The sequence below is a fragment of the Temnothorax americanus genome, unplaced genomic scaffold (assembly GCF_048541705.1).
Source record: "Temnothorax americanus isolate GAGA-0224 unplaced genomic scaffold, ASM4854170v1 Scaffold94, whole genome shotgun sequence".
NCBI classification, from domain to species: Eukaryota; Metazoa; Arthropoda; class Insecta; order Hymenoptera; family Formicidae; genus Temnothorax; species Temnothorax americanus.
In genome coordinates this window covers 399,136-413,008 of record NW_027509817.1, presented here as the reverse complement: position 1 = coordinate 413,008, position 13,873 = coordinate 399,136, and the positions used below count along the sequence as shown (strand labels likewise).

Here is a 13,873-nt window from a genome sequence, read left to right as displayed (position 1 = left end):
TGCGAATGGAAATGGAATGAAAGAACCGAAATGCTGGAAAGTAGAGATGCTTTTCGGAAAGAGTAGAGAATAGAGAGGATAGGGAGAGGGAGAGAGAGGGAGTGAGAGAGGAGGGAGAAGAAGAAAATAAGGTGGAAACAGAAAGAGGGTTAAGGATATGCTTTTGGAACGTGGCGGGACTGGCTAATAAATGTGAGGAAACATGGGACTATTTGAAGAATTTTGACGTAAAAGGACTAGTTGAAACATGGATGGAAGAAGATAAATGGAGGAAGATTAAAAATAAATTGTCCGGTAAATTCATTTGGAATTGTGTACCAGCGAAAAGGGAGCACAGAAAAGAAAGAGCGCTATCACGAAGCATAAGAAAAGGATAATACCACGAAGATTAGGAAGAAAAGAATGGTATAATAAAGAATGGAAGGAAAGGAAAAAGAGATTGAGGAGATTGATGAGGGACTGGAAAAAGGGAAGGATCGGAAAAGAAGAATATGTGAGAGAAAGAAAGGAGCACAAGGAATGGTGTAAGGAGCAGAAGATGAGGCACAAAAGGGAGGAAGAAGAAAAGTTAAGGAACATTAAAAATGAAGCGAAAGCGTGGAAGTATATAAATAAATACAGGAAAAAGAAAACTGAGGGAATAAGCAAGGAGATACAAATGGATGAGTGGAGAGACCACTTCATGGAAATGTTAGGAGGGACAAAAGAAAGAGTGGTGCTAGACATTGAAGAGAAGGAAGAAGATGGCACGAGAAAAGAGGTAACAAAGGGAGCTGAAGAAATATCGAGGGAAGAGGTGATTGAAGTAATAAAGAAACTGAAGATGGGAAAGGCAACAAGAGAGGACGGGATTGAGAACGAGGCGTGGAGATACATGCAAAAAGATGTAGGTGAAGAGTTCCTGAAGCTAATCAACAGAATATGGAAAGGAGAGGGTATACCGGGAGATTGGAATAAAGGCATGATTAGTCCAATATATAAAAAAGGAGAGAGAAACGACCCAAAAAATTACCGAGGAGTTACTTAAATGAATACGGCGTACAAGATATACGCAAGTATCTTAAATGCGAGGTTGGAGAAGGAGACGAAGGCCAAGTTAAGGGAATTGCAATTCGGGTTTAGAAGGAATAGAGGAACGATGGATGCAGTATACACAGTAAACTATGTAGCGAATAAGGAGCTGAGTAAGAAAAATGGAAAGGTTTTTGCATTCTTTGCTGATCTTAAGGCAGCTTTCGATAAAGTAGATAGAAGGAAATTGAATAAAATAATGAGGAAGATAGGAATTGAAGATAACTTGAGACGAAGAATAATGGAGACATACAAAGAAACGAAAAATGTAGTGAAGATAAGAGATAAAAAGACAGAGGAATTTTGGACAGGAAAGGGACTAAGACAAGGATGCCCGTTGAGCCCGAACCTATTCAACTTATACATCATGGATTTAGAAGAAGGAATGGAAAAAGGACAAGCAGGAGGCCTGGTGATAGAGAAAGAAAAATTCTGGACAATATCATACGCAGATGATATAGTGTTAATGGCGACGAGAGAGGAAGAATTGAAGGAAATGATGAGGAGGCTCAAGAGGTATTTGGAAGGGAAGGGTTTGAGTTTGAGTCCAGAGAAATCAAAGATAATGGCGTTCAAGAAAGCTAGGGGAAGAAGGAAGAAAAGGGAATGGAAATGGGGAGGAGAAGACATAGAGGAGGTCAAAGAAATAAAGTATCTGGGATATATTCTACAGAAGAATGGGGGAACGGAGAATCATATAAAGGATAAGATGAAAAAGGCTACAATAGCGATGAAGAGGACATGGAGCATTGGAGAGAGAATATTTAAAGAAGATTTTGAAAGAAGGATGAAAATGTTCGAGGCACTGGTAGAAGGAGTGGCATTATACGGAGCTGAAATATGGGGGTGGCTATACGAAAGCAGATTAGATGTGATAAAAAGAAAGTATGTTAAATGGATTTTAGGATTGGATAGTAGAACCCCGAATTATGTAATAGCAGAAGAAACCAAAATGAAGGAAATAAAAGTAAGGGCAATAATAAGGAGAGCTGCAAGGTATGAGGAGAAGGCGAGACAGTCAGGAAAGAAAATAGTTCAAGCATGTATAAAAGATCTAGAGAGGAGCAGACCAAAGAAAGAAAAAAGTAAGTGGGAGAAGAAGAGAAGAGAACTGATAGAGAAGGCAGGAATGGAGAAGGAGCAGCTAAGGAGAGAAATGGAGGCGGGAGACCGAGAGGCGGTGGGGAATCTTGTAAAGAGAATAGAGGAAAGAGAGAAGGAGGAGAGACAGATAAAGATAAACGAGTCAAGGTACAATAGTAGCTATAAAAAGATTTTAACAGAGGAGTTACCAAAGTATCTACTAGGAAAGAAGAAGAAAAAGGATAGAATGCTGATAGCCAGATACAGATGCGGAAGTGAGGTGAAGGGCAGTCAACATTGGAGAAAGGAGGAAGATAGAAAGTGCAGAATATGCCAAAAAGAATAGGAGAACATAGAACGTATACTAAAAAAATGTGAAGCGACAAAAAGCGAGATACAGTTAAAAGAATTTTTAGGAGAGGAAGGAAAAGGACTAGAAGTAATGAAAAGGATAGAAAGGGTTAGAAAAGAGGCGGAGGAAAAGGAAGGGATGGAAGGTGAAGAGTAGGAAGGGAAATTGAAAAACAGTTAGAATGTTGAATTAGTTTTAGAGTTAGTTAAAATGATCTAAGTGATGTATAATATATATGTATGTTAAAGAGAAAGTTATATGTTTGCAAATTATGTTGTATGTTTGTAAATTTATGTAAGAGTTGATGGAAGTCATCCTAAGCCGCAAGACAAGAATTAAATAAATTTATTATTATTATTATTATTATTATTATTATTATTATTATAAGTATATAAATCTTTTAAATTTGGTTGATTAAACCCAACTTTATATATACGCAATCAAAGGTTCATATACAAAGTTTACGAAAACAAAGCTTTCTTTATGAGGAAGCAAAATAAGCCTTTGCATGACATTGTGAATTATGAATTATACGATAGAAATTAATTTTATTCATCTTTTCTTTATTAATTTACAAATTTATTAATATGTAATTTAAAATACCTTATTTGATAAGAAAATCATTAGATTGCATTTTATATAATTATTAAATTTAATTCCATGTGCTAAATAATTTTAAACCGTTATGTCACGCATATTATCACTCAATTACTATATTTATTTATCGTGTACTGGTTGGGGCAAAAAATAATGGATCATAACAATCGCGTGTTGACATTGACGTAGTTAAAACATACAACTACTGCCCAATAAATTTAATACAAATTGAGCAAATATTTTACACAAAATTAAATTATTTCCTTTGTAAGAAATGTCTGACATACATAATAATACAGTTCCGGGTATTTATTTAGAATAGCTACTGCACCTCAAATATCGATGAAATTAGGCTTAATCGATTCGTTTTTGCATAAAACGAAAGAATCTGGCAGAAAAATGCGGCGGTCTGCCCTGCGAAGCGAGATATTTAGCGTTAAAGTTGACGACTCTCAGGTTATGAAACCTGTCATACCGACGCGATGTAGCGACTGTGGTAGCGACAGAAACATGCCCCGCGGCCACATGCGCATGCTCCGTAGCCACATGTGTAGCGACATACCTTAACGCGCTCAACTTCAGATCGTTATTTACAACCTCCAAATCAACTTATTATTTACAATGTCGTATTTAGTCGAGCAAATAAATAGTAATCCATGGCTCGCGGTACAAGATGTTGTTGGCGATGCGAAGACATGGCCCAAATTTATTCGCAAGATGTTTTGGGACAAAAATTTCAAGGATCACAATAGAATGATCATTGTAAATTTTGCAATTTTAAATCACATTTCCGAAGATTTTTTGCATGATATTTTAAGTTTCACATTGAAAAATGCATACACAGAGGAGAGAAAGCTGAATATTAAGGATAGATTCCGTTATTTAAATCACGAGGTAATTGTTTTGATTTTAATTGATAACTATATTTTTAAATAAGTATTATTGTGTTTTTTATACTTTGTAGGAATTCGGGCAAATTCGACGCAGCAATGTATATAGCTACAGCGTTTATTTGCAGGAAATGTTAGATCTAAATTTCAATCAAATTAATAAATAATAAAAATTAATGTATACTTCTGAAGTTTGTGGTTTCGGTAAAAACACTTTAATACAAAGTAATGTATTTCAAATATAAAATTATCATTTATTCAAATAAAAAAAATATAAATATAAAATATCAAATATATATATATAATATGGTATTGTAATGCAACAAATATTAAAATATGTCAGATTTCGCAACGCGGTGTATCGAACATTAATTGTAGGAATTGCGGATGTTGCAACACAGTTTCTTGTTGTTCCAATGTCGAAACGTGTCTCCAAATGTATTTACTCTGTTTGCTCGGCCTCGACAGTAGACAATGGAGGATACATCTGGGCGATAACGTCGAAGAAGATTTTTATTCTCTCAGCCCTAGGATGAGCGTGTTTGAATAGAAATTCGAATAAATATCCCTCGACATATGGTGCGATCGAGTCCCGTACTTTGGAATATTTGCTCGAACTTCTCTCCAAACACGCTCGATATGCTGAGTATGGGCGCCTGTAAATTAAGATATATTTATTTTAACATATAGGTACTTGTAACTATATATTCATATCGTTAACGTTTTACCACAAGGTTTCCCGTTACTTACCAGTATCTGGATCGACGAAGTTGTAAGTGTGATTGACTGTCAGATGTTGGAAGCCCTCATTGTTAAGACAATTATAGGATTTCCAGCAATCTGAAACAATCGTTGTTCCTGGCATGATCCACTCCTTAATGCATGCCAGGAGCGTTTCTTCCGTTCGATCCTCTACTGGCACAATAAAAATTTTCTTCGACTCTCGCTCGTATCCGCCAAATATCCAATTGCCTTTCAAAAGGCGACCACGGTTGTATTTACGATGGCCGATTTTTGCCTCGTCGATTTCAACGGTGCGTCCTGGACCTCCAAGTTTCTCGCTGCACTTATCGGCCCAGTACGCACAGACCTGTAAATATCAAAAATAATAATAATATATGTAGATATATAAAATTAATGCACAATATTAAAATATATTACCTCGCGACAAAAACTGAACCAGTCGACAACCGTGGTGGAAGAAATGCCAAGTTCTTCCTCGAAGTCTTCCTGTCGAGGAGGGCGTAGCATTAGGAAACTCGCTATAATCTTACAAATTGTAGCGAGTTCCAAATTGCTATTCCCAAACCAAGTGCCTACTTTGGCACTTTTAAAAAAATTACATGCCTTGGAGACACGTTTCTTTTTTGAGGACATTGCTGCGGAATATCTTCTTTGACATCGAAACAACAATGTCCGTTTATCAATAGTTAATTCCACACCACAATTCCTACAATTAATTTTCGATGGCAACACACCGTGTTCAATTAGAAAATTTACTAATTCATTTTTATTCGCCATTAACTGTATGAATTCGAAAAACAGCATTTTATCGAAATAATTACTTTTATCGCGATTTTTATAGGACGGTTGCACGCAGTGCATACGACACATAACAATCATAATAGTGGCGCGCTTCACTTGTTTAAAATTTCGCGAGCTACATTCCGTCGGTATGACAGATTTCATAACATGTCAAGTCGTCAAATATGTACTTTTCGTATACCAACTATTCTCTGCTTTACAAATTATTTCTGCTACAGATATTATGCGTCGAAGTTAACGAAACAGAAATAATTTGTTAAAGCAGAGAATAGTTGGTATATGAAAAGTACATATTTATATACCAACTATTCATTGTACATATAAATATGTACTTTTCATACCCCAACTATTCTCTGCTTTAACAAATTATTTAACAAATAGTTTGTTAAAGCAGAGAATAGTTGGTATATGAAAAGTACATATTTATATACCAACTATTCATTATAAATATAAATATGTACTTTCCATATACCAACTATTCTCTGCTTTAACAAATTATTTAACAAATAATTTGTTAAAGCAGAGAATAGTTCGTATATAAAAAGTACATATTTATATTTATGCATTATAAGTATGCATACGTTTCAAATTCGCGCACTTTTGCATGCGCGTGCGGACACGGAGCATGCGCATGTGGCCACAGAGCTGACAGAGCATGCGCATGTGGCCGCGGGGCATGTTCATGTCGCTACCACAGTTGCTACATCTCGTCGGTATGACAGGTTTCATAACCTGAGAGTCGTCAACTTTAACGTTAAATATCTCGCTTCGTTGGGCAGACCGCCGCATTTTTCTGCCAGATTCTTTCGTTTTATGCAAAAACGAATCGATTAAGCCTAATTTCATCGATATTTGAGGTGCAGTAGCTATTCTAAATAAATACCCAGTTTTCTTTCATTAGAGAGTCTTTATTCCCGGAAACAGGATAGCGCGCCGCGTTCGCGAGTATGAGTGTGTTGTGCGAGAGTGTAGCAAACGCGCGGATGAGCGCAACATTTTGGGGGCTCGTCCGGGATCGAACGGATCGATCGGACGAGCGAGGACTAGACGAGCGACGAGCTACGATTAGACGATCAGAAATTTCCTCATGGCCGCAAGGAAACGACTCCGGGTAGCGCTCCACAGTCGGACGCCGCGGAGATGACGACGGAGGTGGTGATCCTCCAGGCGGTGATTCGCGAGATCCGCGAGATGCGCGAAGAACAGGCGCAGAGAGAGAGAGAGAATACGCGGCGACATTTCGACAGCAGGAGGAGGAGCTCCGCCGACTCCGAGGGACAATCTCCGACAATTCCGAGTTCCGAGCTAAGTCCTTCGATTAATAGAGCGTCCGGAGACTCGGGGCCGCGAGTTGCGAACGGCACGGGGGCACGGGTCACACGCGAGAGGGACGCGGTCGCGGGCGGCGCGGAAATACGAGGCGCGTACGCGAGTGAGACAGACGCGGTCGCGAGCGGCGTGGAAACGCGGGACGCGAACGCGGGGAAGAGAGCCCCGGTGGCGAGCCGCGCGGAAGTACGGTCTGTGCGCGCGGGTGAAAGTGTCGCGGTCGCGAGTGAGCTTGGATATAAGCTAAAACCCAACACGTTTGACGGGACGATCTCGTTATATAAATATTTTTCACAATTAAATTTAATCGCGCGGGCGAATCATTGGGATGACGCTACCAAAACAATCGCGTTGGCTTCGAGGCTGAGGGGGAAAGCGCGCTCAGTTTTAAAGACGGTTGAAGACGTCGAACGGCTAGATTTCGCTGAGCTCAAAGCAAAGCTTGAGCTGCGTTTCGAGGAGGGACGACAATCGCAAAATAGCTACGTCGCGTTTACAAATCGTAAACAGAAATTCGGAGAGGAATTGGCCGCACTCGGTTCGGAAATAGACAAACTCTCGCGCCTGGCGTACCCCGAGTGCCCATATAAGCTTCGTGACAAAATCGCTTGCGCGCAATTCGTTACGGCCGTTTCCGATCATTTCATTCGGCGAGCGCTTCAGATGGAGGAAATAACTTTCCTGAATGTAGCCGTTGAAAGGGCCAAGGCGCTGAAAACTCTTCAAAGGGATGATTCTAAAAGAAATGAAAAAATTAATAAAAATCCTGGCGGCGCCCGGGGGGAGTGTTGGACTTGCGGTAAAACTGGGCATTTTCGATCAGAATGCCCCAATGAGGGAGGCGCGATTTAGTTGAGCTTGGTGGGGTGGGCTCAACTTTAAATAAAATGTTTGTGAAAAAGTCTTAAATGTTTAATTTTTGTAGGGGACTAAGCTTCCTCGCTCTCCACCCCGCGATTGGCCTCCAGAAGATTGTCGGGACGACAATCTAAGAAGAGGGGGGGCAGTGTTGCGCCCGAGCCGAGACGCCCGGTAGAAACCCGGAAGGCAGTCGTAAAGCGCTGCCTGACGACGTGCTTGACGACGGGCCTGTCGTTGTTTGTTGACAGATGTCGGTATTCAGATTCTCCGCCGGGCCTTCGAACTGTACTGACGTGTTCACGAGCCACTGTTACATTTGTTCATTAAACCAGTTTTCTTTCATTAGAGAGTCTTTATTCCCGGAAACGGGATAGCGCGCCGCGTTCGCGAGTGAGTGTGTTGTGCGAGAGTGTAGCGAACGTGCGGACGAGCGCAACAATATAATAATACTGAAGAGCACTTTAACTTGTACGTGTTGAAAAAAAGTATGATAAAAGCTCTTTCTAGTTTTAGTACAATAAGACTTGTCATAATTTTCTCTATATGATCATTTTCCTACTGATATTTTGAGTAATTTTACTTTTCTTTTCTAAGTTGTATGTGCATCTGTTCCGTATTTCACAGTCTTACAATCCGTACGCTAATACAGAATTTTCGAAATTTCTCTTCTAAAAAATGTAAAATTATTATCAATATAAAAATAATGTTGATATATTACTATTTAAATAATAGCAGAGCGCTGTCTATATTTACGCGAGAGAAGAATTACATATAATAAGAATATCAGTACTCATGCTTGCACTTTTATCTTATTGGTAAAACATCTTTTATGTCTATCTTTAATTAAAAAAAACAAGAAAAATCTTTAATAATGAAAATATGTAATACAATAGACACATAGACCTTTGATAAGTTCATACGTCATAAGACTATTATTTTCTAATGTAACCGATTTCAAAGCTTTTCGTAACAGTCCTGTCTTAGATCGACTCTACTTGCAAATAAAATTTTTATATCTCTTTTGTCTGCGTCGAATCCACGAAGACGATATTTTCAGCATGACTGTTTCTCTTCTCTATAATTGCGTAATTTCCATAAGATAATCTTGCGACTTTACAATGTGCCGTTTTGGTTTCTGCGGTATAAACACGTTAGCGACAAATATGCATTTTAGATTTTACGACAATCAAACATTAAATGGAATTCTCAAGAGACTGACAATCTATACCCTATGATAAGTATAAATTTCGCTTTTGTAATAGTAGCAGCAAGAGGTAAGAGACAGAATGAGTGATATCGAACAGTTCTACCGAATTTTTTATTAGACTGAAAATTGTTAGAGGCGATATTGATGCAGTGCAGTAGTCGAAACCGAGTGTTGAAGATGGATACATCTAACGTCTACAGACGATTCCGAATCTCGACATCGAACTCGCGAAACTTATGTTTGACCGTTAGACGCCGTGCCGTCGTAAGCGGTGAGATCCCGACGACGGACAGAGGCGCCGTACGGCAAACCGGGCTCGTGCGACGACCGGGTCCCCCGTTGAAGGGGACCGGCCGCCTAGTAGTGTGTCACATTGTTTTGGGCCTTTCGACTCACGAGACTCCTAGAGATATCATTGCCACCTTTGACTAGAGAGGATACGGCCTTAGAGGCGTTCAGGCATAATCCCACGGATGGTAGCTTCGCACCACCGGCCGCTCGACCGAGTGCGTGAACCAAATGTCCGAACCTGCGGTTCCTCTCGTACTGAGCAGGATTACTATCGCAATGACTGGTCATCAGTAGGGTAAAACTAACCTGTCTCACGACGGTCTAAGGATATCTTTCAGTCTCGATTATATAAACTCAATCGTACGCTACTTTCGTTGCTGGGGCAATGGCTCTTTCAAAAGGACAGAAACAGGCGGGTTATCTTTGTGACGGTGTCGGTTATCGGTCTAACACAAGTCATCGCGCAGGTATGTTTTCTACATTGTGATTCTTATTAACCCAAGAACGGTCATTTGGAGTGATTTTTGGACTCTAGTGTCCAAAATAAAGCTCACGTCACAGTAATTTTAATGCTTCTTTTGTTTTTTAAATATTTTTTTGTTTTTTTCTTTTTCAGAAAATATTGATATTATTACATATACTGTCCATAAATACTAATAAATTATAGAACAATAAAAAATATGCAATATATAATTAATAACAGTAACTTTTGATTGGGGTCTAAAAATTATCCCCAGACGACCGTTTATGCAAAAAAAATAAGATGACATGGTTTCCAAGTTAATCATCAATCGATCAATAATTCAATATTTAAAAAAAAAATCATCTTCTATTTTAATAATATCGGAAATTAAAACTTAAAAAACAAGAGATATGAAAAGACACATAAATACTTGTTTAAGAAAGAAAGAATTAGCCCGTAGAACGGAGCTCCCGACTCCGTAAACACACCTATATCCACATACACATGCACCCATCCACGCGCGCTAGAAGCACACACAAGAGAGAGATAGAGAGAGAGAGTGAGAGAGAAGCTAAGGGCCGTGCCCTACGCCGGGCCGTAGAACAGCCCACTGCCGCCGCACGGCTAGAAGACCGATGCGCACTAATCACTGCGCATAACACTAGATTACTACGCGCTACCGCCGCTGGTAGACGGCGCCTGGCAGAGACAGAAGTCGTCGAGTCTCCTTCACGATAAAACGTTTCGAGTGAAGCTTCCAAAATATCTTATAACGATACTGCGAATATATACGGATTGTAAATGTCCTCGAGTCGTACAACCAAGAGATCAGAATCCATCAAATACACGGAACATTACATACCACGAGAGGGGATCTCTTGTAAATGAACGAAGGAAGGAAGGAAGGAAGGACTTTCTCTACGACGGCCATTAACAATACCACGGCCATTACCAAACTACGTGATTGTCCATTCCTTGCCGGCCAATTACGTGATTAAAGGATATTACGCATGTAATATTCTACTGTAACACGAGTCGTTGTTACTTTGCGAGGTAAGTCATTGTATTCTGAATTACATCCATAGATCATTCGACTGAGCTTTACGACGACTGTAATATCGTTACAGTCATTTTTGATCTTTGGTTACAGAACTGTGATGACCGAGAAAATCATCTTGCCTTCTGAAGGCGTTTAAATAACGAATCGTCTTTAACATTTCTTGCGTTGTTTATATTACCATTAAGAAGTCCTCGAGGCGTTAAAATGTTAACTTCCTAGATAATTAATCCTAAACAATTAATTTCATAATAATTCGGTGCACCAGATTTTACCTTAATTCAATACACGATCGTACTATAAAGAGTACTTTTAAGTACATAAACATATTTCGCCTTGTAAATATAAGTTCTCTCGGATAGCTATGTATAAACACCATTATGTTCTACGAGGATTAATGCGTAAATAGCGTATTTCTAGTCCACCTTATATATACGATTATTCTTAAAATCCAGTATTCATTTATGTTTAGTTCATTAAAAGACTATATTTTTAAACGTTGTTTGAAGGAACATTCCTCCTCTATAACACTCGATAATAATCACTTATTACTATAAATATATTCACGCATTGATCTAACCTATATTCACATTACTTGTCTGAATATCATAACTGTTTCGTCATTTTGCTATGGTAATCCGATACGTTTAACGAAGTTCTTACCGACCTTATATATTATGAGAATGCAGTCCACTTAACCTAATGAGAGTTCCAGCGTTTTTCTTTTCAGACATTTTACCATTTTTAAACAATACTAGAAATTCGAAGTTAAAAATATTTGAAATTATCAGTGTAGGTCGAACATACTTTTACATTTTGCGAAACGTATTTTCCGATCTCATTATTTTGCCGGGAAATGTTGGATTCAAAGTACTCGCTTTAGTGACATTACGCGGCGATCTTGATGCAACCATCGAATGTATACCACCACTCATAATAGATGGTGTGTGCATCGTTAAGCTGACGAACCTGGTATACAATATAGAAAAGATATGCAGAAAATCACGATATTAAGTGAAATCACATTTATTTAAAAAATATGAATTTCTAGTTGTAGATCAAGATACTTCTTATACACATGCAAAGGGATTAGCAATTGTGGACCATCCAAAGCGAATTTGAAATTTTGCATAGGTTTGCGGAGAGTGGAAGAAGCATTACTATCGGCTATGCTAGTAAGAAATTAATAGAAATTAATCATTATTATATTATGCGTTAAAACTGATAGTATATATACAATCATAAATAAATAGTATTGCTTCCTCATAGAGGAAGCTTTGTAATGGTGAAAAAATTTTTTTTCGAGATTTTGATAGAAATAGGTTTAGAATGTTCTAAAATGTCGAAAAATCATATTAGTAAAAAATGTCCGGAAGTATGTATGTATGTGTGTGTGTGTGTGTGTGTGTACGGATTTTTGTACACGCATCTACTTCTACAATTTTTTAGATACCAGTTTGAATTTTTGCACACAAATAGAGTATCCTAGAAAGTATGTCCTCCTCAAATTTTATTGAAATCGGTCTACCGGTATAGATTTTATGCAGATTTTCCTTTTTTTGAAAAATGTGTTTTACGCTGCTGTTTTCTCAATATTTGAGATAGCGATTAATTTTTAATTTTATTATATTTTCCAGTTTTTTCTACCCCTATTTCATATATAATTCATTAAAATTTGATTGATCAGATCTCGTATTACACACATTTGAAATTTCGAAGAATTCGTACATACATAGAAGCTTTATAAAACTTGATCTGATCAACCAAATTTTAACCAATTATATATGAAATAGGGGTAGAAAAGACTGGAAAATATAATAGAATTAAAAATAAATCGCTATCTCAAATATTTATAATATCGGGCTGATTTTTTTTATCGATAAAGTATTGTTTTAGTTTTTAAATGGACAAGTATTTTTAGTATTTTTTAGTGAATGTATATAATTATTTACGCAGTCCCCAAAAGAGTTAAGTGTGAAATCAGAACCTTTGCTAACAAAGCTTCCTCTATGAGGAAGCCAAAACAAATAAATACCGATAATTATACCTCGAATAAAATAAAAACTTGCACACTTAGGAACTATGAGGAAGCAATGTGCAAGTTTCTACTTGCACAATTAAAAACTACGAGAAAACAATGTGCAAGTTTCTACTTGTATTATATCACACGTGCGTGAAAAGTGGCCCATTACGCGCGCGCCATTTGTGCGGCAAATAGCCAATTCCCCACGCGAGAAATTCCCCACTCGAACCCGTGCAGGAATGAGATATTCCCGCACGCAGCCTTGAGTGAGAAATCTCTCACGCGTGCGGAATCGGCCATCCGTCGCACAGATGGCGCGTGTACAATAGACCGCTTTCCACGCACTTTATAATATAAAATAGGGTGTGTAACAAGTGCGGGAAGTTGAGAATTGGACACGGGTGCGGGTGATTGCACTCGCCTTAAATAATTATTTCCTAACAAGAGCGTGAAACAGGCCGCTTGTTTTACAATTTCATTTTTCCACTAGTTAAGAAATGGCTCTATTTTTCAACGCTTACGTCATCGATTGCGAAATGGATCGTTTTGCTCACTCAAAACGAGCGCGAAAAGCGGCCCATTTCACGCTCGCGTTAGGAAAAATTATTAGCTAATAATTTGTAATAACAATTAATTTTATGCTTGCCTAATGTGATTTTTAATTAAGATATTATTAAAAATTAATTTATATATAACTCAAAAATAATCTATTTAACGAAAGAATCATTAACAGATCGCATTTTTCACATCTAGGTGGTATGTATGCATTTGGCAGCCTTTTTCCTTTTCTCGCGATAATTCCGAAAATAATCGGCAAAAATGTAACATCCGACTATCCAACGCGGCCAGTGGGATTTTCATATCACGTGGAATATTATATAGATCTCGAAAAGTACTACTATCCCGTGCTGATTCATAATTACTTAATTACTGCTATTCGTCTTAATACCATAGTCGCGTCTGACACCTACGTAACTATATTCTGGTACAACATTGTTGCGCACTATTTTCAATCGTCAGGTATGTATTAAATAATTTGAATGACTAAGAAAAATACTTTGAGATATTTGGCCGTTTCCTTTCTCAGATATCGGCTAGAGTGTA

The 13,873-nt window shown here is 38.1% G+C and overlaps 1 protein-coding gene and 2 pseudogenes across 3 annotated transcripts in view; 2 read left to right on the top strand and 1 right to left on the bottom strand.

The window, feature by feature from the left end:
- The window catches only part of LOC143908428 (uncharacterized), a 268,255-nt pseudogene that overhangs the window by 32,686 nt on the left and 221,696 nt on the right, over positions 1-13,873 (bottom strand). The gene's annotated exons all lie outside the window — the stretch shown is intronic.
- On the top strand, positions 1,167-2,650 carry LOC143908416 (uncharacterized). The gene has a single exon (XM_077426085.1). The coding sequence runs from the start codon at positions 1,271-1,273 to the stop codon at positions 2,498-2,500; it is 1,230 nt and encodes a 409-aa protein (XP_077282211.1). The 5' UTR covers positions 1,167-1,270; the 3' UTR covers positions 2,501-2,650.
- The window catches only part of LOC143908426 (odorant receptor 45a-like), a 6,963-nt pseudogene continuing 2,202 nt past the window's right edge, over positions 9,113-13,873 (top strand). Inside the window, exons 1-6 of the transcript XR_013260137.1 lie at positions 9,113-9,199; positions 9,553-9,697; positions 11,618-11,760; positions 11,804-11,921; positions 13,523-13,789; positions 13,857-13,873. The exon at positions 13,857-13,873 is cut by the window's right edge and continues 106 nt beyond it. The product of XR_013260137.1 is annotated as an odorant receptor 45a-like (transcript). The remainder of the gene's footprint in view (positions 9,200-9,552; positions 9,698-11,617; positions 11,761-11,803; positions 11,922-13,522; positions 13,790-13,856) is intronic.